The following is a 27,999-nucleotide window of genomic DNA, read 5'->3' on the forward strand; positions in this document are numbered from 1 at the left end:
CATTTCCGCGAGCGACTTTGCGCGCAGAGCCTCGATGTGAATCCGCCTCGAGAGAGAGTGTCTCCTCTCCCTGTTCGGTGGCGGCGGGACGAGGTCTGCGAGACAGACGGAGGAGAGTTGGGTGAGTAGATGAACCTCGGCGGCATCTTTGTTGTTGTTGTGTGTGTGGTTTTTAAATTAAGAATAAATGAAAATATTCATGGTACGCGACCAATTCGGCTGGGCACAGAAACGCGTAAATGTTTATCGCCGCTGTTTTGACTCCTCTTTCTTTTTTGGGTTCAATCGTTAATTTGTTTTAAATGGACAATGTTTAGACACAAACACAATGACCCCCCCGGTGCTATTGCACCCAGCCGATGTCCCGCACCCCCCCCCCCCCCACCTAGGTCGACTCGGCCTCAAAATTATTCCCCTGCGCGGTGTGGAGTAAACATCGCTACTGGGGAGACAAAGGCGGCCGGGCGTGGTTGCTGGCCACCCCACCCCCCTCTCGTGTGCCGTGCCGGCCTTCATAGGTGCTCGCTAACAGCACTTGCCCCAGCAGTCTGTCACAGGCTACACGGGGCATCTTTATCTTTGTTTTCGCCACGTGCGTGTCTTTCTCTGCTCGCCAGAGCCCTTTTCTAGGCGACACTTCAAATCGGGTCGACCGCCCCGGGCCCCGTGTTTAGTGGTGGTGGGGGGGGGAGCACCTTCGACGTCACGGTGTGAGATGTAAAAATTTCGACGGTTTGGTTTGAAGGCGTCGGGCTGGGTGGGAGAGAGGCCCCAACGCCACTGATTTTACCACCAACGCCACTGATTTTACCACCAACGCCACTGATTTTGCCACCAACGCCACTGATTTTGCCACCAACACCACCGAATTTGCACCAACACCACCGATTTTGCCCCCAACACCACCGATTTTACCCCCAACACCACCGATGTTACCACCAACACCACTGATTTTACCAAAACACCACCGATTTTGCCCCCATCTTCCACCGACGGACCGGTGGGGGCCTTCTCTGCTGCAGTTGCTTCCTGGAAATGTTGTCAGCGTGAAATCCTCGTTGTCTTCTTCCCTCCCTCCCCCTTTGACGTCTGGAGATGCGTGGTTTTTTTGTGTGTTGGCCTTTTGACTTCGTAAGTTCGCGTTGTGTTGTTCGCGCGGAATGTTGATTTTGAAGGCGATTTGCGACTCGCGGTTAACGCTCGCTCACTGTTGACAATTTGCTCGTCATCACGATTATAAGACGCTAAGGACAGTAACAACAAAAAAAGGCAACCTTTTGTGGCCTTGAACGGAACACAAATGTAGGAAAGTCGACGTTTCTGACAATGGCCCGTATCGTCATGGCTCATAGGCCAGAGAGTCGCCCTTTGGGGCGCCACGGTGGCTAGGAGATGTTAACTACCTCGCCTGGTGTACAGGAGGTCGTGGGTTCGATCCCAACCCTGACGATGCCTGCTGTATACAGTATTTGGAGTTTGCGTGTGTCTCTCTCATCATCATCACCACGGTGGCTAGGAGATGTTAACTACCTCGCCTGGTATACAGGAGGTCGTGGGTTCGATCCCAACCCTGATGACGCCTGCTGTATACAGTATTTGGAGTTTGCGTGTGTCTCTCTCATCATCATCACCATGGTGGCTAGGAGATGTTAACTACCTCGCCTGCTATACAGGAGGTCGTGGGTTCGATCCCAACCCTGATAACGCCTGCTGTATACTTGGAGTTTGCGTGTCTCTCTCTCATCATCATCACCACGGTGGCTAGGAGATGTTAACTACCGTCGCCTGGTATACAGGAGGTCGTGGGTTCGATCCCATCCATGATGACACCTGCTGTATACTTGGAGTTTGCATGTCTTTCTCTCCCCGTGGTTGCGTGGATTTTTCTCCGGGGTCCTCCGGGTTTTCCCTCCACATTTAGAAACAGGCTGATATATTTCCACATTGATAAGCCACTTCGTTGACTTATCATTTGTGGCCAGGTCGCTTTGAAAAGAGCTGTATAGCTGAGTGGGCCTCACCTTGTAAAATAAAAAAAAATAGTTTAGTTTTAAAAGAGATGATTAGCTCAATGGGTTTTACTTGGGAAATAAACTTCTGATTATGGTAGGAGTGTCTATTTAGAGTTGTAGACTGAACCCTACGCCATGAGGCCCGATTTGAATGGCATTTTAAAGATGATTCCTGATGGAAGTCTTTAAACTGTCATAACAATAGTACTGTATATCTAATGTTGCTCTGCACATGACTGACTCCGTTGCTTAGAGTATAAAATCGGCTACGTCCTATGTTGATCTGTGTTCACCATCTTCCCAGTAAACCATTGAATCATTGGAGCAACGTTGGGCCAACGTTCCGTGTTTACTAGGTTTGTAGTTAACGTTCTTGATTTTGAGAATAGGTTTTTTCCCCTTTATCTGGCAACAAAACAGGTGTGTTAAGTTGTTACAACACCAAACTGAAACCTTTTACAAGGAATCATGTCTGCATTAACTACAATACTTGTGGTCAAAATGCAAATAAAAAACATACTTTGATAATATATGCGTTCTTGATTTTGCCCAGTTAGCTTTGCCATGTAATTGTTTTTTTTAGGCTTTCAGCAGTCAATTAGGTCATGTCTGACGATGATGATGATGGGTAACGACACCCAAAACAACTTTAGTCTGTGTTAGACCACTGCTTTGAGGAAGGCATCCCCACGCTGTGGAGACCACATGGGTTGTTTGACCATAACTTCACCAAGGGGTAAATCCACAATTCTGTCCTCATTTTCTATCAAAGGGAAACGTACGATTCTCCACATCAACTTAACATTAAATAACAGTTCACTATCGGCCTTGTGACCGGTTTCTTTTCATCGTGGAAATGTGTTTTAAGCAGGCGGGCCCATGTTTAATCAGGCACAGCTCCATTACCCAATGTGTTGACTGGAAGATTTGTGGAAGGCTCAAATTCTGACCTATGAAGCCTCACCTAACCTAAAATTTGAACTACTCTTATGTTAGAAGTTAATAGATAATACGATTAAGATTTGTTTTCATTTCAAAAACAACGTATTAACCATTCCACATTATATAACATGTTCCAAAACAATCTCCTAGTGCTATAAATTCATAGGAAAAGAGTGTTAAGTATACAGTTTAGTACTAAACATACAATTTTTTAATCAAAATTGACACGAAGTAATTTTGATCAACCTTATTTTTGTACCTCGTCTTCCTTCCTCTACTGTGTTTCGCAGTAGAATCATCACCGTTCAAATGTGTTCCGGAGTCATGTCGGGAAGATGCGTCGTAAATGAAGTTTCTGTCTTGAAATCGATCCATGGTGGCATTATATGCACGTCGCAAATATGGGTCGTAAATAAGACCTTCCTAAACCGGATACCGCCTGTAATGTTTCCCAAATTTGAAATCGACATTTTTACTCGCGTAAATAAAATATAAATGAAAACGATATTTGAGTGAATATTAATGTTTTTACAAATGTTACGCGCTAAAACAAAAAGGGCCTTTTAAAAATAAATTCTGGACAAACGGTATCAGGCAAACGTACACTTCCTCCATTATAGTATCAGAGATGATATAGTATGATGATGAGATGATGATAGGTCTGGCTCTGCTGATGAGACTGCCAGAGTAGAAACCACCTCCAGAGTTTTCTGGATGGAGACCACACGGGTTCAGTAGGGCTATCGGTGCATGGACGTGAGAGTTAATTTATTTTCACGTGGAGAAACAAACCTTTGTTTACAGGTAGTCCCCGACTTACGATGGAGATGCGTTACGATGACCCCATCGTAAGTCTAAAATACCGTAAGTCGAAGATGGCCTAGCCTACCCAGGAGTCTTAAAGAATGGTGATAATTTAGCAAAACAGAGCAATTTACAGTACCGTACTGTATAAACTATATACTGTATGTATTAATTACAATACTGTATTGCACAGTAACATGTAAAGTAAAAAAAACAAGGTAAATTCTTAGCCTACCTATGTGAACTGCAATTTAATAGAAAGTTTTTTCAGGAAACAATCCTATCTGCTATGAAAAAAAACTTTTAACATGCATTGAACGTATCGTATCGTGGTAACCTTAAGATGAAATCGCTAAAGCTACGTATCATACATGCATTGAACGTATCGTAACGTATCATATTGTGCTGTACGCCACCAAGATTCTGTCCGTCGTCTGCATACTTGAACGATGTTAGGTTGTTGATGGCAATTTTGTCGTATCGCCATCGTAAGATCGAAATATCGTAAGTCGGACCATCGTACCTGTATTTTGAATACTATACTTTATTGTGGCTATACGTAGTGGTGAAGTATGGTTAAAAAAAACCAACCGGGTGGATATATCTCGAAGGTAAAAAAATATCGAGACGAGAGATGATTGAGATTCACCGAAGCTGTGGTGCCGCTTTGTCAAAAAAAACCCTCGCCGGAGAGAGGGCTTCATCCAGTAGTGGAGTGCCATTCCAGCAAGATAATAGTTTACAAAAGGAAAGTATGCCGGAGGAGATAGCTGTTTAAGCTGTATGGGCTATGCTGTCGGTACAGTGTTAATGTACAGTGCAACATCCTTGTTGACTGGCTGCCAAAACGTGAAGGGCAGATCCAGCATTGTCTCTTCTTCCTGTAGAGCCACGTTTACCTCGTGGATATCACAACCAAGTCGATTACAATTATACACTGCAAGATAAGAATACTACAGAGATTATAGTAATCGTCACTTCTTTAGTGTTGTCAATAAAGCAGTTATAAAATGTGCTTCATTGCTGCATTTAATTTTATTTGGTTTGCTTTTGTAATTTTGTCATTTTGGTGAACCAGGTCACTCTTGCAAATGAGACTCCTTCATCCCGGTCGCTTGAGTCTTGGACCCGGGTGAAACAAATAAAGTCACACCAGCAACATCTGAGATACGGCGGAGGCGGTGGCGCTGTGGTTAACGCACCACACGACGGAGTCGGTGACCTGACTTATCGCTCGGCCATGGCCTAACATCCGTGGCGAGTGACATCTGAACAAGTCCCGACCCCCCCCCCCCCCCATTTCCTTCGCTCGCTTGCTTGCATTGACCTATGCGGTGAAGTATGACCAAACAACCCCCCAATGGCCACAGTGTGGCAAGGCTTCCATGCGGCAGTGCATTGACAAAAGCCTGAAAGTAATTTAGTTTTAAGATTACGTTGTTATTTTTGTTGTGTGTGATGCAAAGTCCAGAAGGATGTTTTTTGCACAGCCGTAATAATATATATATTCGGGTAAGCTGCTTAGAATTGAGAATTAATTTAATATGTCAGTGGGTCCTACATTATTGTAATACTATTCCAAACCGTCATATTCAACCATGGAAGTGTACAGTTGTTGGTGGGGCTTCATAACATCTAATGAGTCCATTTGCGTAATATTTACTGGTACTTGATGCCGATATATAGTCGTAAATAATCAGCTGCAAATCATCGTATAAGTGGCGCGTTCTGAAAACATTCTGGCCATAAAGGAACGATCGGTGCTGTTAGAGAGTGAAACTGCTCGACCTCTCCAACGATTCGATGAATGGTCACGATTCAGGGCTGTGATTCTGATTGGATACTTCGTTTTGTCTCCTATTCACCGTCTCATTTGGTTTGCTTGGTTTTACCTCTTATGCTGTGCTTGCATGCATTTCATACGAGACGTGTCAGTTGCATATAATTTGCATCAATTTTTAAACATTGATCCACATATATGCCATTGGCTTCATGTATCGTGAGCCTTAAGAATCGATGTCAGTTGTCGAATGGATTCATCGTTAGACCCCGATTTAGCTTGGTCCAGTGGCTTCCACGTCACCCGCTTTCTGGACTGCCCTGTGTTTTGGCATCGGCGCTATCGGTCACGAGCCATGAACAGCATCAGGATACGGCCGCGATTGTTTATGGTAGAATTTTTTAGCGTGGGTGGTGTGGCCACTACCATGCCTGGCCGCCTCCGTCTCGCCTGCACACTGCACCGGGTACTCGTTTAATGCCGAGTCAACCTAGTCGAGGCCCAGGACCTGTTTTGATGTACACCACTGATGTTGTCCGTGAGCGGTACGGCGATTGAACTCCAGTCGCCGGGTTAATTGCGCGGTGCGCGCTAACCCCAGCGCCACCGCTCCACCACCACAATCGCCCACACACACACATGGCTCCACAGTCTTGAATTCACAACTTTGACATTTCCATGGAATGCTTTGTCAGTAAGAGCTCTTGACGGTCTGCATTCCTCTAGGACATGTTTTCAAATTGTGCTGCTAGCGATACTGCTATATTGGATAAGTTTCCCAACATCACCGAAAAAAACGCCGTACAACACGATATACATCGCAGACCTTCAGTGTTCATGATTATTTTCAGCTTTCTAAACTAAGAATCGGTCTGTTCTAAGGTTGCTTTTACTTGACTCTTGCTGATGCAACTTTCGGAGGGTGTCGTGACACATCAATGCCCCAATTGATATCGAGTCTTCGAGCGCACGAGAAAGGGAAATTGCGCGGAACGTCGCCTATTGTGTACATCATTCCTTTTAAGACCACAGTGTTATTGATTAATATTGTTAAGTGTTTTTTTTGTGTGTGGGGGGGGGGGGGTACAATCGCCACTGTGTCATGAGAACTGATTTCTTATAATAGAATCACGTCCCTGATTCATGAGAGTGAATCATTAAACGTCTGTTGAACATTTGCTACTTTTACTTGAAGACGTAGGGGAGTTAACTTACTTGAATCAAGATTGCCCTGGTTTTTTTTTCATTCAAATGCGAGTAGAGACCAGCCTCCAAATTCCAAGAGATAATTGCACATCCCAAGGGCAAATATGTATTTGTGTGATGCATTCCAGTAATTGTATTGCAATTACCGTAGAAATAATTATGATGAACTTGTCCAGGAAAGCTTCTTAAGACATTGACATTATTCTGAATACTGTCCATGTTGTTTAACGAGACTGCGTATTGTTTAAAAAATCCGATTCAAAACTTGTGATGTAGTCGAAGAAAGATATATGAATGACAAAACAAATAACTTGGGCCCAACTTTTTTTCCTTTGTCATTTCTAAAAACAATCAAAAGCACTCTGCTCCTGGTTGTTTCTCCTTTGCCGTTTCATGTTTTCATACAAATGTGCACCAACTTGTATTTGTGGTCGTGCTTTTACCAATGGGTTATTTGGCACGATGTCCAACGTTTCGCTCAAAGCGGCTCCTGAAAAAGCCCCAAGCACGTGGAGCGAAACATCAGACCTCGTGCTGAACAACACGTGGCACAAACACGAAAGCACGCTTGGGGGCTGTGTGACTCAACTGCTGAAAATCTACTCGGTCCAATTTTATTTGTTTCCGTTTACCTGTGTGCGAGCGCTGTAAGACAGGGAAGTGCGCTGCGTGTGTGTGTGAATGCGCAAGTGCACGCACGCTTGTTTTTAAAACGATTTTTTTGTGTTATTCGTGATGTTCCACAGACCGCTTTGCTGAATTGGTGTGTTGCGCTTTCAAGATTCCACGCCTTCCGCCTTCACGATGGCAGCGGCTCCTGCCTACGGTGAGGGCTCAGATATTTATAACGATTACGCAATAACATTACGTCATCGACACTGGTAACAAACTTAAAGGTGCAGCACTGCAATTAATTGTTCTCCATTGCTGTGGGACCACGAGAGGGAGCCCTAGAAAGCCTCTCCAGGACGGTGTGTTGGCCCCACACTTCCACTCTGGTCAGACAACCTTGCAGAGGTTGGACTACGCACACTAAAACACGTTTAAACCTACACACGACATGTACTGCTGCTTAGACGAGGGCATCTAAAGATGGTCGCTGCATCGGGCGCTTTCAGATGCGTTTCTGTGGCCATCTGGAACGCTCTTCCGATATTACGAAACTACTGGAGCCATGCACTTTTAAACCCAGATTGAACATTTATTTCACGCTTGGCTACGTACGCTGCGAAATAAGTTCTACATACATACGTGTGGACTAAAGAAACTTGACCAATGTAGCAACTTCCGTGCCAGGAGATAGATTTGAACCGGCGACCTCTAAGATTGCAAGTCCAGCGAGCTGACCATTACGGCACGGCAGCATTCGATTTGACACTGGACTTGTGAGAATATTTGCGCCGATTTTTAGAGGCCACCTTTTGTCACGGTGGGTAGGATGACGACATTGCGGGAGACGGGAAGAGAGCGTGGAAACTGAATGCGTGGTTGGAGGTACGCGGCTGAGGTGTTTGCGTGGATAGATGTGTTACGCGTCACCTTGTAACACAGTGCAGAATGCATTGTCCTCACTGGTTTCTTTCTTACCCGGGCGAGGTTTAAGTTGGTGTCCAAGCCGCTTCCTCCGTCTGCCCCCTGCTAAAGTGTTTGTCACGTTGAATTGTCTGCGGGACGTTTGTGGCGGTTTGGACGGTTTGTGGGCACGCGTTGTGTAACTTACCGCTCAATCTGCCCAACTTGCACTTTTGTGTTCCTTGTATTTCGTTACGTTTTCTTTTTGTGGTCGGCTGGTTTATGCTCTATACGCTTGCTGTTGTGGGCAGCATTTTGAGATGCTTCTAGCCTGTCGGGGTTGAAGTTATTTCCTGCTCAGCTGAGCATCACTTGCCACTCATTTCCGAATAACAGCCCCGAAGGTAGTGGTATAAACTCCACATTCCTCTGGCGGGGACAAGTTTACATTATACAACACACTGTTGTATACTTCCCCATGAAGTGGTGTATAATTAATGGGCTCAGATGACCCTTCTGTTGCAAGCCATGTGTACCGCTGCTGTGCGGTCCTGGCTGCTTTATAGCGCTGTATTTAGATGATACTGTCCATGATGTTTATGTTGAACTTCTTTTGCACCATACGCAGCCAACCGTGCTAACCGGAGGTGACTATATCATCCAGAATGCACCCAGTCTCATCAGATCTCGGAAGCTAAGCAGGTTTGAGCTTGGATAGCGTTTGGATGAGCGACCAGTGTGCATGACGAGGCTGCCGCGGGGCGACGTGGTGCGTCGAAATGCACCGTTGTACTTTACTTCTATGCTCCCACATCCATTGTCCCTGCCTTCGCCAACTAGACCAATATAGCGGCACATGCACAACTTGGAATTGTAAGCTGCCCAACTAGATTTATTGGGTCGAGGTCCAAAAACACTTTAGGCTTCCCTCGTGTTTTCAATGTAGCATGTACGGTTTTTGTTTAAATAAGTAATATTGAAAAAAACTTTTTAAAAACACGCTTTAATGAAATGTACCATACTAGTAATGGCACAACTCAACGACTCCAGGAGGTGGCCCCGAAGCTTGCCATAGTGGAAGGTGCCATGGTGATTTACAGTTTTAACCCACTTCCCAATGTTGTATCGACTGGAAACTTGGTATACTTATGTCATAATGGTGACAATACTATTTTCTATAATAAAAAATAAAATATTTATATTTTTAAGCAATCTTTTTTATATGTTATGTTTCGGCTTGGGTCTAATTGTCCACGCTCAACTGACGTTGGCTGTAAATGACCACGGCCCCTTAAGTTGTGGCAAGCCACGGGGCCGCTTCCTGGAGTCGTGGAGTTCTGCCATTACTAGTACGGTACATTTCATTTAAGCGTGTTTTAAATTTTTTATTTTTAGTATATATTATTCAGAAGCGATTTGGTTCATTTGTAGCAAGCTCTTTGCGTCTAATGCGTGTAACTTTATAATATTAGGGACTTACCCCATTGAAAACCGGCTACATTGATCACATGGCTCCCCAAAACGTTAAGACGCAAACCAGAGGTGAAAAAAACACGACAGTATTTGAAAATATGGAAGTGCATCTTGCCTCGTCGGCTATTTTTGTCGGCTTTCATACTGCCACTTAAAAACATTTCGGAAGAAGACGCTCACCTGTGGGAGAGTGTCACGTTATCCATTCGTGTGCCATGTCCCATAGTGACGATTCGCCTCCCACAGCGGTTGGATCGACACGATTTGGATAGCAATTCAATTCAAGAATCGGTTCTGTCTCATTTTTGCCATCTCGTTTGTATTATTTATAACTTGTTTTCCCGTCTTATATTACGTATACTTTTTTCACGGCAATAGCCTAGCTATAACCTTACCATTATTTGCCCATGATTGGTACAAATGGTAAATTATTGATTCTCATATGCATGTTCCGATGTATAAATGTATGTATGGTGTGCACAATAATACATTTTAATAGATGAGTCGATGTATCATTCAACGTCCACCATTAGTGATATCTGCAAGCTCTGCGTAGCCTGGACTAAATCGTCAACGCATGCTAAGCCCTTCTAACACAGCTGTTTCCTCGCGTCGCTGAAATCCTTGGGCACAGATCGAGACAGATGCGTCTGATTCAAGTCGTTTCCCAAGTATGGTGGGTTTATGGTCTCAGCCTGGTCACTGATGACTGCACAGAAAGACCACCACATTAAGTTTGCCTCGACATTTAATTTGGCTAAATTCCAGCTGTGAGAAATGAAAACAACAGTTTTGCTGTGGTGCGGTGATGAACGTTACTTTCAGTGGCAGCGCGAGTAGGAAATCACCATCCACTACTCTGTGGACCAGAACAGGTCTCGGCAGAAGCTCTGTGACATCCACTTTCGTGGGCTGTTCTCTAACATGAGGGCTTGTATTGCGCCGTGAGAGAGAGAGATATCTGAATGCATACTGGATCTTGTTAGATAACATTCGCGAACAGATACAAAAAATATTTGACAGGCAGCTGGCACAACAAAATATTACATAATTCTAAATACTGTAGTCCTTTCCCCTCTGGTTTGTGTTTCGAAGTTTTGGCCAACAAACACTTTTTTTCCATTTGGCCGATTATTTTTATGGAGTAAGTCTCCGACAGCAACACAACTTTGAATTAAAGTTCGATTGATATTGGAGCATCTTTATGAAAAAAAATATAGTGCCTCCCTCACCCCCCCGTTCATCAGGGATGGACGAAGCTCATTCATACTCGTGTTTAACCTTCGTTGGAAAGTGCGCCGTGGTGGCGAGATGTTAACTACCTTGCCTGGTATACAGGAGGTCGTGGTCTCGATCCCGACGCTGACCCCTGTGTATTTGGAGTTTGCGTGTTCTCTCCGTGGTCGCGTGGATTTTTCTCCGAGTCCTCCAGTTTTCCCCTCCACATTTAGAATCAACGTGCGTTTTAGAGTATTTGTCTGCGATACATTTCCACGTGATAAACCACTTCGTTTACCTCTCATTTGTGATAGCCAGGTCGCTTTGGTGGGCCTTACCTGGTAAAATAAAAATTGTTTCGTTATTCGTTTAGCTTTCAACTTTGAGTGACAGTGTGGAGCATTGGCAAACACTCGTGCAAGAATGCCCTCGGTTCGAGTGCCAACTTTGGGTGCTTTCTCCCGTTGTTTTTTGCACGGCTTTCCTCCGAGTTTCATAACTCAAGAGGCAACGTGTCGTGGCTGTCGAACCGATAGTTTACTGTAAAAAAAAAAGTGCTTCGCTGCGAACGTGCCCACGTAGCGCGGTGTCGCGGACGGGCGAGCGTTCGTGTGACGCGGCGCGGCTTTTTTTGCAGGGCACTGGCCCGGAACCATGGGCCCCCTGAAGCGCTGGGTGCTGGAGTCGCACGAGAAGATCGTGGACGCCCTCTACAGCATCGACCACCTGCTCGACCGCCTCATCTCCAAGCTCGTGCTCACCGACGAAAATTACAACGAGGTGAGTTCGCCGGCGGCTCTGTTCGCTCGGCTCCCTCGTGAACCGTCACGATTCGGGGGTTTGAATTGCCGCGGGGCAGGGAATGTGTTTTTCGCTGTTGCGCAATGCACGTGGAACCCAGGTCATTGAGGGGTGGGGGAGTGGGGGGAAGAGCATAGACACGGGAACATGGGAACTACAGTCCAGTGTATAAGAATCGTTGTTGCTGCATGGTCTTGTGCTGCCCCAAACATATATCTGCACCCCTGTGGCACCCTGCCTTGTGCACGTTGCTCGCCCATCCGAGTGCTCCCCTCGCTCAACCCCTGCTGAGTTTTCCGAGATCTGCCGAGAGATACGGGGCACATTCGAAGCGATCTGATCTTAGAATAATAGGCACTTCACTTGTACTCGAAAACATTAGCGCCGCCGATTGCCGTTGCACGCGAACGCCGCGATCGCCGCGGCGATTTGAGTCGCGTTTGAAATGGAGGCTGGTAAAATGTGGAGAAGTGGATTGTGGGGGAGGGGGGGGGAGCAATGGTGGAATGGATTTTGAGAACTGTCATCGGCGCGCCGTACGCCTACACCGCCCGCATCTGTGCCTCGCCCGCTCTTTCAGCAACCAAACCCACATTGGCCCAGCGTGGTTTAGTCCGAATGAAAATAGCCGCACGTTGCAGGGAGGCCCTCAATCCCGCATTGGATTGACAAAAGGGCTGTGCGCGTGCACGAGGAAGTGGTGGTCTTGAGCAACCCTTGCTTTTGAAGCACGTGGGCTGTTTTGTTCCCTTTCCATTGCTCGGCTCCATTGCATTAGTGGCGTAGTTATTTTTAACCCGTAGCTGCCGTGCAGTTGGCCTAGGTATCGAGTGTGCAGGCGGTATAACCGCACCAGGGCTGCACGTGCTGGAGGGGCCCGGACACCGGGCAGCCGTCAAGGAAAGGGGGAACATTTTTTAGATAACTGCACTTGTACCCTTGTATGTATGTTGAACTTCTTTCACACCGTACATAGCCAACAGTGCTGATCGGAGGTGCGGGGGAAGGACAACAAGCTAAACACACAAACAGCGTCCTATGTTCATCTCTTTGCGTAAAAAGATTTACCCGCTCTCTCGCCGTTTATGGATGTTTCGTAGCAACATTCGTATCAGATGGCAAACTGTTAAACCGGGATAGACGTCTGGTTCTCGTCAGCAGAGCCGGACGTGGTCTACCAATGCCAATGGCATGTGACTGATTTCCTGTTGTAGCCGTCTTTCAATCTGCAAGCTTCGTTTTAGGTGTTGAGAACCGCCTCGGTAATTGAGGGGCGGGGGGGGGGGCGGTGTGCGAGAGCCAGAGTGGAATGCACGATAAGACGGCAGAAGATCGTATCTTCACTCGTGCTGTTTCGCGTTGAGCATATGTTTCTAGCTCGTCGTTTACATCGGCACGCCACGGGTTCACGGTTTCAACAAGGTCGCGGCTACAGGGTTGTGCCACCGCGGTGCCCTCGGTCGTGGGCCTTGGCGAGACCCGGGGGTGGCTGCCGGGGGGGGGGTTCTGTTTGTGAGACGCTTGCCCCAATCTCGGCGGCAGGTGCGCGCGGAGCCCATCCCGACGAAGAGGGCGCGCAAGCTGCTGGAGATCGTGCGGCTGCAGTTCAGCGAGCAGCAGGTGGAGGTGTTTGTCGAGTGCCTCGCCAACAGCCAGACCGCCTACCCCAAGCTGCGGACACTGCTGCAGCATCGCCCGCAGCCGGGAGGTGCGCACCGCTACCCGCCACGTGCGGCCCTCTGTCCGGCAGCCTGTGCACGTCTCTGTGTTGCGCGCGTGGCGAGCGGCGGCGCGGTGGCGCGGCGTGCCGAGCTACGAACCTGGGGGCCCGAGTTCGGTTCCCACTCGCGGCCAACACCCAGTGACAATGATATCTGAACCGGTCATGGGCATCCCCTAGGTCGACTCGGCCTTAAGTGAGTACCTTGTGCGATGTGTAAATGTCGCCACTGGGGAGACAAAGCCTGCCGGGGCGTGATGCTGGCCACCCACCCCCTCGTGTGCCACAGTGCCGGCCCTTCATAGTTGCTCGCTAACAGCACTTGCCCCGACCATCGGTTAATAGGCTACACTCGGTGACCCGAGTTCGATTCCCGCTCGCAACAAATGACAGTGGCAAATATTTGAACCGGTCCTGGGACTCCCCTAGGTCGACTCGGCCTTAATTGAGTACCCGGTGCGATGTGTAAATGTCGCCACTGGGGAGGCAAAGGTGGCAGGGGCGTGGTACTGGCACCCACCCCCTCGTGTGCCGTGCCGGCCTTCATAGGTAGTTGCCCCAACAGGCAAGCACTTGCCCTCGCAGTCTGTTAAAGGCTACACGGGGGATCTTTGTATTTGTCTCACATCACACGGAGGGCATTAATTCAAGTGCACTCTGTATTGACTGCGATGTGCACTGATCGTCAGACACATAATCGAGTCTAGAAAATGATTGACAGTGTTTTGTCAATCAGCCGCTGCATGAAGGCCTCCCGGTCATTGGGGTTGTTGACCATACTTAACCACGCTGGTCGGACGAACATCTGATTTTTGCAACGACTTAAATTGTATTTAAAAGGTGGGTGAACGTGAAATTAGTTGGGACCATTTTGCGTGACATCGCGATTGCCGAGCACAGGCCCACAACACCATGTGACCGGCAACAAACAGCACGACTCAAAACAAAGGGTCGATAATTGTTTTTTTTACCCTTTTATCTGGCAACAAAACTGACACCTTTTTTTTACAAGGAGTCATGTTTGCATTGACCACAATACCTGCGGTCGGAATGCAAACAAACAACACAACTCTGATAATGTATTGCACTGTCCTTGAAATTGATTGGTCCACACCCAAGACAGCTTTTCTTAGAGCCCAGTCTCAGTCACATTCACTTTAAGATTTTGTTTTGTTTATGTTTTTGTTTTTTGTTTGTTGCGGTTGCACCCGATTCAAGAGCCGAATGGCTCACAGGGCTATACCTAATAAATGAACTTGAACTTGGTGTTGGACCAGACGACGCCAAAAGGCGCACAAAGGGTCGGTCGTAAAAGACGGGAGATGGACAAGATGACTTGGCGCTGTCTTTAATCACTTCACCGCTGCCTTACATCATTCGAGTCGCGGTCACTCTGTTCATTGCGTAGTTTGAGAGTGTGCTTTGATATTTTCACGTAGTAATTCTTCACTTTTTTCGGGAGAATAATAATGGCACGGTGTTCCTTTTCGCATTCTGATTTGCTTTTATTTCTAATTTATTCTTCCAGATAAAAGATATGTCAACACAGGTATGTAGAAGGCGGCATAACTCCGGATGTGCTTGCCTCACGGCTACTAACAAAGCAGAGTTTCTTTTCACATTCTAACGGCAAGCTCACGTTGGCTATCGAAATAAGACTTTGCTTGAATACACTCTTCATTTTTTGGTACTCACTTAAATGTCGGTCGTCTTATGTTGCTATCTTCTCTTTTCAGAGGTCAGAAGTTTCCCAACAGGTGAGAAAGAACACATTCATTTAAAAAAAAATAAAGGATGATCAATGTATCGATACCCCCATTAAAAAATATGGAGAAATTATAGGAAAACCAATGTTTAATTTCATTGCCTCTACACATTCCCTCCACCAATCACAGTTCTCGTATTCAATCTTTCCATTCTCTTTTCCTCTGTAAGATACGGAGCCATCGCTTTCGCAATATCCCTACACTTGTGTGAAGTGCAATTCGAAATCAGTGGCGTGTCTATCCACGGTTCACCCTGTTACAGCATTTCGGATGGAGCGGCTGCACAAATTCATCTTACAATGCACGTTTGTCCACACTTCATTACACGGACAAAACAAGTATAAAACGCACAGACAAACGATCCATCTCTCATCACCTCGCCACTGCCCTCGGCATACTAAAAAGAATATTTAAGTCGTATCACGATGCTTTCCACTTGAATTGAATTGTTTTAAACAGACTCTGTTTTCATCAGCCAGACAGAGCGCCTTTGCTGTGTTGCCATACTAAGTTGCCACGGTTGTTGTTGTCTGTAGTTTTTGTTGTTGTCTGGTGACGATTGCCAGTGACGTTTGCCCTATGATAGTCAAAGTTGTGGTCGTGTATCATGGCCTCAACACTGGACATTGCTTAACTTTTAAGTGGAAAGCATCGTGATAGGATTGAAATATTATTCTTAGTATACCGAGGGTAGTGGCGAGGCGATGAGAGATGCATCGTTTGTCTGTTCGTTTTATCCTTATTTTGTCCGTGTAATGAAGCGTGGACAAACGTGCACCGTAAGATGAATTTGTGCAGCCGCTTCTCTCGTCTACACACAAATCTCGTGATAAAAGAATGCGTTTCACAGCCACTTTCCTCGACACTCTACTCAGATGATAGGAGAAAGTAGGCATGCAGATAATATGAATTTGCCCCGGGTCGATTCCGACGCACGGACAACTAAACGAATTGATGATAGGTGAATGAATCAGAGGCATTTCACTGCAAGCGGCAAAGGTACAGCTCTGCAACTGCTTGCTCATGCCCCTACTGCTGGAAAGACCTCCACCCGAGGGAGCTGTAGAGTACCCCCTCGGAGGGTGATGTGACCCACTCGTCCACGCTGGCCAGACGTGTCGGGGGGGGGGGGGGGGGGGAGTAGCGCAACCGCACACGTTCGTACCAGTGGATCCAAGAACCCTGTCACGTTATTTCAGCGACCGCCCCGGTGAGATCTAACCGGCGAGCCCTCCGCGCTGACACCCCTCCCCCCTCTCCCCACCGCGTGCTTCTACTTCGTGCCGCCGCAGTGGAGAAGCTCCGCCGCCAGTCGAGCGAGCTGTGCCATCGCCTGGGCGACCTCACGGCGCCCATCACCGTGCAGCTCTTCGCCAACGAGCTGCTGGGCCAGGTGGAGAAGGAGCACGTGGAGAATGCCAACACGCCCTTCGACCGCTCCAAGAAGCTCATCGACGTGTGCCTGCGGCGCGGCGAGCCCGCCTGCTGCCTCTTCTACAAGGCCCTGCGTCACGAGGACCCCAACCTGGCCAGCGAGATGGGCGCCTTCGACGGTGAGGGCTGCCGCCACCCCTCCCTCCCGCGACCTCTAAGGCTCGCTCCGGCAGGCTCTATCCGCGGCCATCCGGCTTCAGGGTCTTTAGGTTTCTCATCTGTGGGTGCTCATTTAAATGTTTACATCTGTGAGCTGTCTTATTCCATCCTCTGCACCACTTGTATGTTTCCACGAGACGATGATGATTATTTAGTTGGATGGCTTCCATAGCACACCTTACTGTGAAAACGGAAAAGAGATGGTAAACAAGTTGGTCTTAAATTGCCTCTTGAAAGACTCGAGTGTTCCCGTGAGTTTAATGTCGGCAGGTGATGATGATGACGGTGATGTGGAAGCATGAATACAAAGATGATGGTCATTATCTAAAAGCACAATGTGTATAGGATGGAGGAGGCTGCAGGTTACGTACGAATAAGCTCGCACATACCATTCTTTTACGAATCGGAATGTGAACGCGCGGTTTTACGATATCGACGTGCTTCGATGTTACCTTGGTCGTTCGCAAATCGCCGTGCTGACGGTGTCATTTTGCCTTTCCAGTCGAGAACGTGACCTGCGTCTCTGTCGAAACTACAGGTGTGTTGACACTTTCGCAGCGACGCACACATCTTCAACCAGGCGCTTTGGAGGGTGAAGTAAATTTATATAAAAAAAAAAATTCCCACGCTTGGTCACATGTGACATGACCAAGAGGAGGCAGTACGGTAAATTTGGGTTGAGTTTTGAAATCCACCTTTGTGGACTTTTTGAGTGTTATCCCCCCCGCCTCTCGTGTGTAGAATTATTCCGGGTACTCTGGTTTCCCTCCCACACGCAACGCACACAACGCTTCTCTATGCGACGATTGAGGGCCCATTGCCTGAGACGTTGCCTATGACATGTCCCACTTAGGGCTGGTGTTGTTGTCGAATGTCTTGAGATTGTTGTCGTTTGTGCACCACTGCCAACGCAGGATCGCCAAATAACTTCTTAAAAAGACATTGACCAAACACATCAATGCAGGACCCTCCTGAAAAAGCGAATTGAGGTTGGGTGCGGCTTTCCTTAGCCGCGTGGGGGGTGAAGCTGCCGCAGTGTAACGGTAGGCACGCTGGAATTAGCAATCCAGATGCCGCCAAATCGACCTCCCAGTTAAGGCAATGGGAACATGTCTTAAATCTTATCTTACATAGATTCATCGAGCACCTTCAATGCACGGCGCTTTATACCAATCTTAAGATTGTACACGAGATGATAGTGGTTGAAATACAGATAGTGGTTATTAACTGGTGGTGTAGTTATGGTGACAGAATAGTTGGGAGTGGTTAAGGGAGGAGGGGGTAGGGGTAGTGATAAGAGTTGGGGTCGGCCTGGTCGTAGCTGGGGCAGGGAGTAGCAGTAGCAGGATGGGCTCAGAAAATGAGATAGGGGGTTGTTTTAAGTGAGCAACAGAAGCAGGTTGGTGAAGATGATCGTTCTACAAATCCTCCTGCGTCTGTCAACCTTAGCAGTATAAATGTGTACACGACGGTTAGTCGCGTGTGGTGGGGTCAAATGTCGATACTCTGACCTCTTAAAAGATGGTCTTGGCGATTTGAAACGAGTAGGGAGGGATCTCTAGAACTCCAACGAGCGGGCAAGCAATTGGGAGAGGCTGCACCTTAGCCATCTTTCAATTCAAACGCTGTTGGTATTACTCTTTGGTTCTTTCGGTAAAGTCACGTAGGTATAAAATAATATCTGCATTTCCAGTTTCTTCAGCCTCCCACTCCCAGCCCCGCTCACTTCTCCCCCCCCCCCCCCCCCCCCGGCATTTTGCCGTGCTCGTGCCTTGCTCGTGCCTTGCTCGTCCTGTAATCCCTCTAGCTTGCAGCACTCCACTCCCCCTACCGTACACCCCCCTCTCTATCTCTCCTCCCTGGCTCCTCCCCCCTCTCTTACCTATATAGCCTCTTGTTACAGCAGCACTTTCGCTCACTTCAGCAATTGTTTCTTGCTGCGGTTGTCCCACCTGATGACGGACGCTTGTGTTGCGCCCGAAACATCGTGATTTAATTTATTTTGTTTTCTACTCTACGTGACTTTACCGAAAGAACCAAGGAGTATGGATCCCTGCAGTCACGGAAACTTCAAATCTAGCTGTTGGTATTGTCCATGCACTTTGATTTTATTGTTGCACCGAGTGCAGTTGATGTTCGTCGTTGTGAGGTCAGGATGTGCGTGCAATGTGGCTGGCAAGGGGAGAAGGGTGGTCACCGGTTCGGCTCGGGGGTTGTCTGCTCTTGCATTGGTTTGATGTGATTTTACTTTTCCATTTGTCTAGGGGAGCCTCCTCAAAGCTCGCTGGTCTCCCAAGTATCGGTCTCTCCGCAGACGCCGGTCACCACCGCCTTCCCAGAGACGGGAGGTAAATTCAGAGCGGTGGATTAACGCGGGAGGAGTCGCTTGATGAGTAGGGCAAGGAGATGGGCCCTCGCCAAGGCCATTCACAATGTGACAATAGAAGATAAGCACCTTGTGGTTTTTCTTATTATAGCGCTTTCCCAAGTGTACATCTTAAAACAACATATTCAGGCAGCCCCCGCTTTTACGACACGTTGCGTTCCTGGAAACCCCGCCGTAAATCAAGTTTCTGCGTAGTAAATTGACCCATGGTGGCATTTGATAAATGTCGTAAATGTGGACCAACGTAAACCGGAGGCCGCCTGTTTATCTTCCAATGCCGATATGAATAGCCTTGGCAAGAGCGCATCTCCTTGCCCGACTCCACTTCTTCTGACTCGTAATTTGTGCGTTCGCAGCGAAGCCCGTCCGTGTCCACGAATCATTTTCATATTATCTGAATGTTATTTTTCTATGAAGGCCTTGGCCTGTAAATTGCTTTTATGACTGCATTGGTTTCCACTGAATCTAATGATGATGCACATGGAGTCATCGTCTGCCGTGATCGATCTACCACCGGATGAAGGCCTCACCAAGCGATCGCCACCTCTCGTGGTCCCTGCTTTGTAACAATCCATCTCGCACCCTGCACTGCAATTGCTTTCATCATCTCATCTCCACAGTGGGCGTCCTCTCGGGCGTAGTTCCCTCCCCTGGCTGCCACTCCGTCATTAGTCTCTACCGCTAGTCATCATCCCATCGAGCGACATGTCCTGAGGCTTACAACGGAGCAGCAGTCACAAGGAGGGAACACGGCCGCTGCCGGGATGGAGCGATAAGATCGACGCGTGTGCAGGAGCGGATATGGATTGTGGCATCGCAGGATCACGAGGGATGGCGGTGGATAGGTCAAGGCTGCGATGATCGTGATAATGTAGTAATCGCCGTGTATGTCTGAGCGTATAATCTCACGTGCGTGCGCATGTATAACTGCGTGTGGTTCGTTTGTTTCTGTCTTTTTCATAGTTCAAGGTGACCTTACGTGGCTGGTCAGAGAAAAGAGCACTGATGGTAAGTTGAACATGTAGGCTTTCGCGACCAATTTTATCCATAATAAAGGGTTTTTTTTGGATTAGATGGCGTAAATATAAATGTGTCGTTAAACCCATCACCACCCGATACAGCCAATCAGTAAAGTTTGTTACGTGAACAAAACGCGCCAATTCGTTACGACTTCAGCACACATGTTTAAGACCGAAACTGAAAACTTCACAATTCTGGCTAATTGCATGATGAATCTGGTTGTAATCACCAGTGAAACGTCGTACTCGAATTGTAAATGTTGTGGGTTTGCTCTCCAACACACCGGTGTGCTGTGTTAGTAACGAATTGGCACGTTCTGTTTACGTGAGAAAACCTCACTAAATGGCTGTGTCGGTCGGTGGCGGGTTTAAAGACACGATCTAACCAAACTAAACGATATTATTACTGATCGTAGGTATGACCTCGGTACAGCTGCATTGCTTGTGTTGCCCGCGTCTCCAAGGGCACGATACACGAGGTCGACATGTAGGGTAATTGCCGCCAGTGTTCTTTGCCGGCAACAGTTACCGTGACGTTTTCTTTTGTAAAAATACAAAAACATTCAGTCGTCCAAATACAGACGCGTCTGGTCGCTGTTCACTCAAGCGGGTAACTGGGATGGTAGCGTCCAATCAGTTCGCAGAGGCCACGTGATCATCTGAGGTTTGTCTGCCAGCTCTGGACCAGTCGCCGTTCACCAAAAACGCTTTTCAACAATCCCGATTTAATTAGCCAGACATAACTCAAGTCATAATATAGGTTTTTGGGTCAGATCGCGTTATTTATAAATGTGTCGTAACCCTCCACCACCCGACACGGCCAAATAGTAAAGAATGTGTCACGTTTTTAAAGGACAAAATAATTCACTACTTTAGCCCACCGGTGTGTTGAAGAGAGAATCAACAGCATTTTAAAATTTGAGTAGTCCGACGTTTCGCTGGTAATTACAATCAGCTTCATCGGGCAAGAATGGTGAAGCTCTCCTGTTGCTTCCGGTCTTAAATAGAGCAGCAGCAGGGTGACGTCATCATTTAATTAAATCTGGTGCAGTGATTCGAGGCAAAGAGGGGGAGGGTATTGTAATTATATAGATTGGTAATCATTCAATTGTTATTCATTGGTATTTGTTTCCCTTATAAGGAATTGTAATTGTATTTATTTAAGAATACGCTTCCAGGCCGCACGAAGCCAGTAGCTGTCAGAGCGATTGAAGTTATTTCTGTTTCTCTCAATTTCAATGGATCATCTAATTAGTCTTGGCCAGTAATAATTAGTTTTACACAACACTTCAACGTTGTCAAAATCAATTGAGTGGCCTTGTCACTCTTTGCTAGATGCGGGGCAAAGTTACCGAAGTAAATTTGTTGACGACGACTGCCATACATTTGGTCAAATGCAACTTGGCCTCAGAACAGGTGTGGAGGAGAATCCTTTGCCGAGGGAAGATATGACTTTCAATTAAACCTTTGGCGAGCCACGCATTAAAACACACGCGCGCGCACACCACAGTTACTCACTCCTGTCACTGCAAAATGCCTTGCCAGTTACACAAATGCATGGAGCGTGCTAAAATTATAAACACAGTCGAGCCAGGTTCAAAATATATTCCCCTCTAGTAGCCGATTAGTGCAGCCAAGATATTTCCCATGACGAGTCGATTCAATCTGCGGGCCATTTCGATGACCTGAGAAGTTCGTTTTTGGGCTGTGTCTGGCCCACCGATGACGTGTTCCTCACCCGTGCCTGAAGCGATCTGCACCTGGCTTGCAGGAGCGCAAGCCTCACAGGAGGTGCGTTGACGTTGCGACGAAGCTATGTCAATAACCGATGTCCGTTATCAAAAATGACACGATTTGCATCATTGGAGGAAAAGTCTCGCGGCGTCTCAAGACCTCATCGCTGCGATGTTTTGGCCAACTCCGTTCGTGAGCATTTGTCTTCATGTGGGTGTACACGGATGCCCGGAGAAATCCCTTTGTATGGGGGATGGGGGGGTGGATTACAACTCAGCTCTGCCATCTCCTAGCCACCTTACAGCCCCATGTCTACAGCACCTGGGCAAGCCCCACTGTCATCCATGGAAGCACCGAGCAGGCTCAACACAGCTTAGCATTTCGAGATTTGACGAGATGGGGGCTGCACTCAGCGTGGTTATAGGCAGTTTGTCTACGCAAATGTCCATGCGATTTCCATTTTATGTTTAAAAAAAAATATTTCCTTTCATTTAGAACCCCGGAGCCTCGCGACAAGTCGGGACTTCGACCCAGCAACGCCCAACAGCAGCAGCGACAATGGATTTGATTCTGGTACGTACCGACAGCGGACTGGAATTGAGAAGCCCTCATATTTGGGGTCTCCAGCAGTTGATGTCAGCAACGATCTTTTCTTATCCGTTGTCCCCAGTGTTCAGCGACAGCCTGACGCTGGAGTCCGTGGGAGGAGAGAGTGTCACTCTCTCGGCCACCGAGCAAGGTGAGCGGTCTCCTTGTGAAATCCCACACACCCTTCGGAGGCTGGACGCAACTCTCTGCCATTGCCAGAAATACGAGTAACATGTGACCAAAGCACACGTGGTATGCACGGCCCATATGAATCCCTCCCCGTGGCGCACCCCGCCCCTCCACCCCCGCCCTAGAGCTGGCAAACGAAGTGATGCGCGCGCTGTCCCTGGAAACTGCCGCCGCTACGACGGGCCCCGACTACGACATTCTGAGCTTCTCCGAGTTGCTGGGGCTGGGCCGTGAGCACGCGTGGGAGGCCCTGCAGGAGGCCGGCGGCTGGGACGTGCGGCGTCAAGTCACCGCGCTCGTGTGCACCTTCCTGAAGGCCACAGGCGGCGATGCTCAGAGGCTCCGTAACAAGCTGAAACAGGGAGATGCATCATGTAAGGCAGCGGGCGGTGGCGGCGTCGTCACGAATGCATGTGCACGGACACTTTTGCCAATCCTCTGCCGGGTGAGGGCCCCCTTCCCTGTGGCGCTCGGGTCGTGGGGGTCATTTGGCCATGCTTGGAACGCGCTGGTCAGTGCGGGTTAACAAAGGACGTCGCTGTCGCACTCGCAGAATGAGCGCAAAAATGCAGTGTCCCGGTCACTCGGATGGCAGAGCGTTGAGGCGGGTACCGCTGACATCGAATTCAAATTCCGTTTGTTGCCTGTTATTTAAACCAGGTTTTCGAGTGCAGTGAAATGGTCTCGGCTACGTCGCCAGTGGTGGCGTGAAAACAAACCGTGGCTTCTGCACTTAATTTAAAATGTCGATGCGAGTGTCACGGCCAAATGCAGCGTTGTTCCTCGTCCCCCTTGGCCTTGAGCCACGGAGTTGTCATTTACACTTCTCCTGCGAGAAATAAACTTGTGGTTTCGTCACGTGCAACATTTTTGACGACCCCCCACGCATTATCAGAAGAAAAAAAAGCCCCAAAAGAATGCTAAAAAAACACAAACACCCACGTCGTCCTTGAATTTTCCCCGCAACCGCAAACGACCTCGCTCGCGCCCTCCCCCCCCCCGCCACGACAGGGTTCCTCGTCTCCGAACGCGGCGTCTGCCTGCTGAACCTCATCTCGAAGGCGCACCAGGCCTTCCGTGCGGCCACCGACGCGACGGAGGGCGTCCGGGAAGCGCTGCGCCTGCTCGCGATCGTGCTGCGTGACTGCGCCCTCGCCCTCGCCTCCGACGAGGAGCTCCTCCCCGACGCTGCCCGCCCCCCGCCGCCGCCGAGCGTCGAGCGTTGCCTGCGGCGCGTCGCGGAGACGGCGCCCTTCCACCGGGAGGGCGCCGACGAGCTGCTCGGCGACCTGGACGACCCGGACGAGGCCTTCCTGGAGCAAGCCTCGATGCTGGCGGCGCAGCTGGTGCGCGAGCTGTTCAAGGCCGGCTCGGAGAGGGGCTCCCAGTACGGGCTGCACGTGCGAGCCCGGGACGCGTACGCGTGCATGCCGCACTCACTCTGGGGCGTCACCGGGTTCACTGGTGAGACTCGCGCGTGCGCTTGGGGGGGTGGGGGGGAGCGTGTAATCACGCTCGGGGAAATGCCGCCTCGTTCGGGTCGCCGTTACGCCGGTTCGTTCGTAGCGACGAGGACCAGCCGAAGGCAGCGACCTGCGTTTGTTTATGGTCAGGTCTGTTGGTCTTAGTCGACCGCGCTTCGTTCTTTGGGGGGGCATTGCAGTCGTCGCATCTGATGGTTTTCGGGCACGGATAACAAATGTTGGCAAAAAAAGAACACCCCTCGCTGTTCGATTTAAAGCTTTCGTGACTGCAGGGATTCATATTCTTGGTTCTTTTGGTAAAGTCACGTAGAAGGGAAATAATAAAATAAAACAATAAAATTCTCACGACGTCTCGATTGCAACACGAGCAATCGTCATCAGGTGTGAAATCCACGCCAAGAAAATGTTATTTCCCTTCTTACGTGACTTTACCGAAAGAACCAAGAATATGAACCCCTCGCTTTCTCAACAGATATATACCATCGCGTAGTTTGTGAACAACGCCACTAACAGTGCCGGTGCTTTATGCTCCCCTGGTCGTGGTCGAGAAGGACTCAGTCCGCAGGTGGTAAAGAAGCTGTGCAGAGAGCAGCAGAGCGAGAGCCACGAGGAGCTGCGCACGTCGCTGCGCAAGATTCTGGCGCGGACCTCGCAAAGCCCGGCGGACAATCCCCTGGGCGAAAGCGGCGGCAAAAGCGGCGTCGTCGTGCCGGACGTCCAAACGGAGGTCGACTCGTTGCTCCGCTGCAGCCGTTTCGACGCGCGGCTCTGCGCCCGCGTGCGCTGGGCGCTGGAACCCGACGCCGAGCGGCGGGGCCCCGCGCTGCCGCTGCACGCCCGCACGCTCGCCGACCTGCTGGTGTACGCGCGCCGCAGCGAGCGCCACTCCTTCGCCTTCCGCGTGGAGCGTGTGACGATGCTGGGCGGGCGCGGGCGCTCGCTGTGCGGCGTGCGCAGCGCAGGCTCCCTGGTGCGGATCGACGGCGCCATGGAGGAGACAGTGGGCTTCCTGACGAGCGAGCCGGCCTCGTTCCTCGCGAGCGTGCGGTGCGCGTACGTGCACGACGGGGAGGCGTACGAGTGCGCCGAGCCGCGCGTCTGCAAGGTGGCGTTTCCGCGCGCGTCTTCCGTCGCGACTGCCGCCCCCTCCCCGCGAGTCGGACTCGCGGACGCGGCGTCCTCGGGGGAGGTCGTGGCGGAGAGCCCCAACGCCGTTTGGATCCGCGCGCGGGAAGGCGTCGCCTTCGAGAGCCTCGTCAGCGACGTCAGAGCCGCCCTTGCGGCGTCTTCCGAGCCGTTCAGCGTGGAGACGGAGGGGTTCTGTTTCCGGGTGGAGGCGCACGAGAGGGAGAGCCAAGTCAGGTTGTTCTTTGACGGAAATGGGATTCGTGCGGAAAGCACGAACGGAGCCGTGGTGAAAACGTGACGGTGATTTTTGTTGTTGTTCGCGACGAGAGGTAAAGGTGTTGCCCTGCAATTGCTTGCTGATGTCACTGCCGGCAGAAGGGCCTCCACGAAAGGTCACTGGAGAGCCTTCTCCCTCCAAGAGGGACTTTGGCCTACTCTTCCACACTCGTCAGCCATCTCGGAAGTGGTGGGAGTCTTCAAATGTTTTCCCCCTTCACACGCGGCCTGCCGAACGACTCAACTGCGACGCACCCATTGACTGCACCGCTGGGTGGAGAGAGGCGTGGGATCAACAACAATAAACTTGAACCATTGTTTAAACTGCCGTGCTCAAGTCATCCTGCCATGAGCAGCAGTGGGGCCAAAAGCGTTATTATTGTTATAAATGGTGCACGTGTGGATGAGCCTGGAATTTTTTTAACGTTTTTTTATATTTATTAATGTCTGTCCGAGCCACTTTTGATTCTTACAGCCCGTTGCTACGTCTGTGCGTGTTGTATTACGAGTTTAAAAAAATATATATTTGAACTTGTAATGTGCTTGTAAATAATGCAAGTGCGTCGCTCTCCGAAGTGTTTCCATGCTGCGTCGCGTATTCTGCGGTACGATGTCCGACGTTTCGCTCCACTTGCTTGTGAGCTTCTTCAGGAACTGAAAACCTATGCAAAAGTAATGCAAGTGTGGTTTGATTGGAGATATTTGCTTGTTCTACTTTAATGATTCGTCCTGCAAAAACCACTAACGGTCTACAACGAGTTGGCTTCATATTCTTAGGTTTTTTCGGTAAAGTCACGTAGGTTAAAATTAAAATTAATCATTTACTTGATATAGCAAGCGTGCTGTGACGGTTCCACCTGAAGACGGAAGCTTGTGTTGCCTCCGAAACGTCGTGATTTTTATTTTATTTTTTATTTTATTTTACTTTTATGAATTTTATTTTTACCTATGTGACTTTACCGAAAAAACCTAAGAATATGAATCCTTGCAGTCACGAAAGCTTCAAATCTAGAACGAGTTGGTTTCCTCCGTGCCCCGCCTTGGCTCCTGCCTAAAAACACAAGCGAGCCGCGCTGGTGCAACGCTGAGCCAGCCTGGCGTGGCTCGGTAGGCATTCAGAGGTCGTTTTTCCACTGCAGAAGCCGAGCCGCTCCGCCGACGTCAAACGCGGCGATTTCGGGAGTGTGAAGCCGAGGCAACACGCAATGAACCCGTCACTTGTCCCACCCCCTGGCCCTGCTTGGCCCCGAGCCAGATCCATGTGCGGTTCCGGCTTTGGCATGGCAATGGACCAGTGGAAAAACCGCCCATATCGTGAGGGCCCCGCAAAGGCCTTTGCTCAGATGTGCCAGTGGAAAAGCGGATTATCGACCGTGATCATTGACCAATGAGCTAAATAAATAACATCTCAATTGTTTTTACTTTTTTTACTCGCCGATTTCGCGTATACATTTTAACACTTTTATGGTAAATGGGGGTTTGAATGTAATGTATAAACGTTTGTAGCAAACAATCGTTTCAAACATGAAACAAGGAAAACAATGTGCTCTATATATACGTTTGTGACAAATAAATTAACAACATTTTTCAAATGATTCTTGTTTGTCCATGATTTGTCCATAGCACGAGGTATTGCCTTTTAAATTACCCATAACCCTACAAAACGCGTTCCTGGATTCAAATCCCGATATCAGTCACCGAGTTTATGTCTGCGCCCGGCTACCAAATGATAATAGGCTTTCAATTTATTTTAAGCCGTTCAAATCATTGCATGTACACTTGGTGTTGGGGCCATTTTCTCAACAGCACAAGGCTGTCAGTTTGCAGTCGGGGACGACGACTGCCATGTGGTCTCCCAATTGAGCAATTGCAGGTAATGTTTCAACGTTGGAAAATTTGCGCTATTTAAACTATTAAACTATTTTTTTTTATTATATCAGGTAATGTTTCAACATTGGCAAATTTGCACTATATAAACTATGAAACTATTTTTTTTTAATGATATCAGGTAATGTTTCAACGTTGGAAAATTTGCGCTATTTAAACTATTCAACATTTTTATTAATTCCAGGTAATGTTTCAACATTGGCAAATTTGCGCTATTTAAACTATTAAACTGATTCTTTTTAATTATACCAGGTAATGTTTCAACGTTGACAACTTTGCGCTATTGAAACTATTCAACAAACTTTTTTTTATGAATTCCAGGTAATGTTTCAACATTGGAAAATTTGCGCTATTGAAACTTCCAACAATTTTAATAATACCAGGTAATTTTTCAGCGTTTGGTAAATTTAAACTATTCAACAATTTTTGTTTATTAATACCAGGTAATGCCCGCTTGAGCTGCTTAGCTTTTTTCAGAAGC

General features: G+C 48.5%; 1 protein-coding gene across 3 annotated transcripts; it reads left to right on the forward strand.

The window, feature by feature from the left end:
- On the forward strand, positions 1–27,282 carry CARD18 (caspase recruitment domain family member 18). 3 transcript variants are annotated; one of them, XM_061554210.1, is made up of 15 exons: positions 1–121; positions 7,491–7,570; positions 11,585–11,727; positions 13,291–13,456; positions 14,997–15,017; positions 15,205–15,225; positions 16,527–16,787; positions 17,330–17,365; positions 19,092–19,175; positions 20,177–20,221; positions 22,462–22,539; positions 22,637–22,705; positions 22,869–23,117; positions 23,755–24,207; positions 24,779–27,281. In XM_061554210.1, the coding sequence occupies exons 2-15, from the start codon at positions 7,549–7,551 to the stop codon at positions 25,651–25,653; spliced, it is 2,523 nt and encodes an 840-aa protein (XP_061410194.1). In that variant the 5' UTR covers positions 1–121; positions 7,491–7,548; the 3' UTR covers positions 25,654–27,281. The 3 variants fall into 3 exon arrangements, with proteins under 3 accessions (XP_061410194.1, XP_061410196.1, XP_061410195.1); XM_061554211.1 differs by lacking the exon at positions 1–121 and adding an exon at positions 4,985–5,015; XM_061554212.1 differs by lacking the exon at positions 14,997–15,017 and having other exon boundaries at positions 24,779–27,282.
- The last annotated feature ends 717 nt before the right edge of the window (positions 27,283–27,999 follow it).

This window comes from Lethenteron reissneri, chromosome 19 (genome assembly GCF_015708825.2).
Source record: "Lethenteron reissneri isolate LAM-NWPU_2019-01 chromosome 19, ASM1570882v1, whole genome shotgun sequence".
NCBI classification, from domain to species: Eukaryota; Metazoa; Chordata; class Hyperoartia; order Petromyzontiformes; family Petromyzontidae; genus Lethenteron; species Lethenteron reissneri.

What these genes read in the sequence shown, in the direction of transcription:
- CARD18 (XM_061554210.1), top strand. Translation starts at nt 7,549, where the DNA reads ATGGCAGCGGCTCCTGCCTACG. An exon ending in GGCAGCGGCTCCTGCCTACG is followed by an intron (nt 7,571 to 11,584) that starts GTGAGGGCTCAG and finishes CTTTTTTTGCAG; the next exon opens with GGCACTGGCCCGGAACCATG. An exon ending in GGTCAGAAGTTTCCCAACAG is followed by an intron (nt 15,226 to 16,526) that starts GTGAGAAAGAAC and finishes GTGCCGCCGCAG; the next exon opens with TGGAGAAGCTCCGCCGCCAG.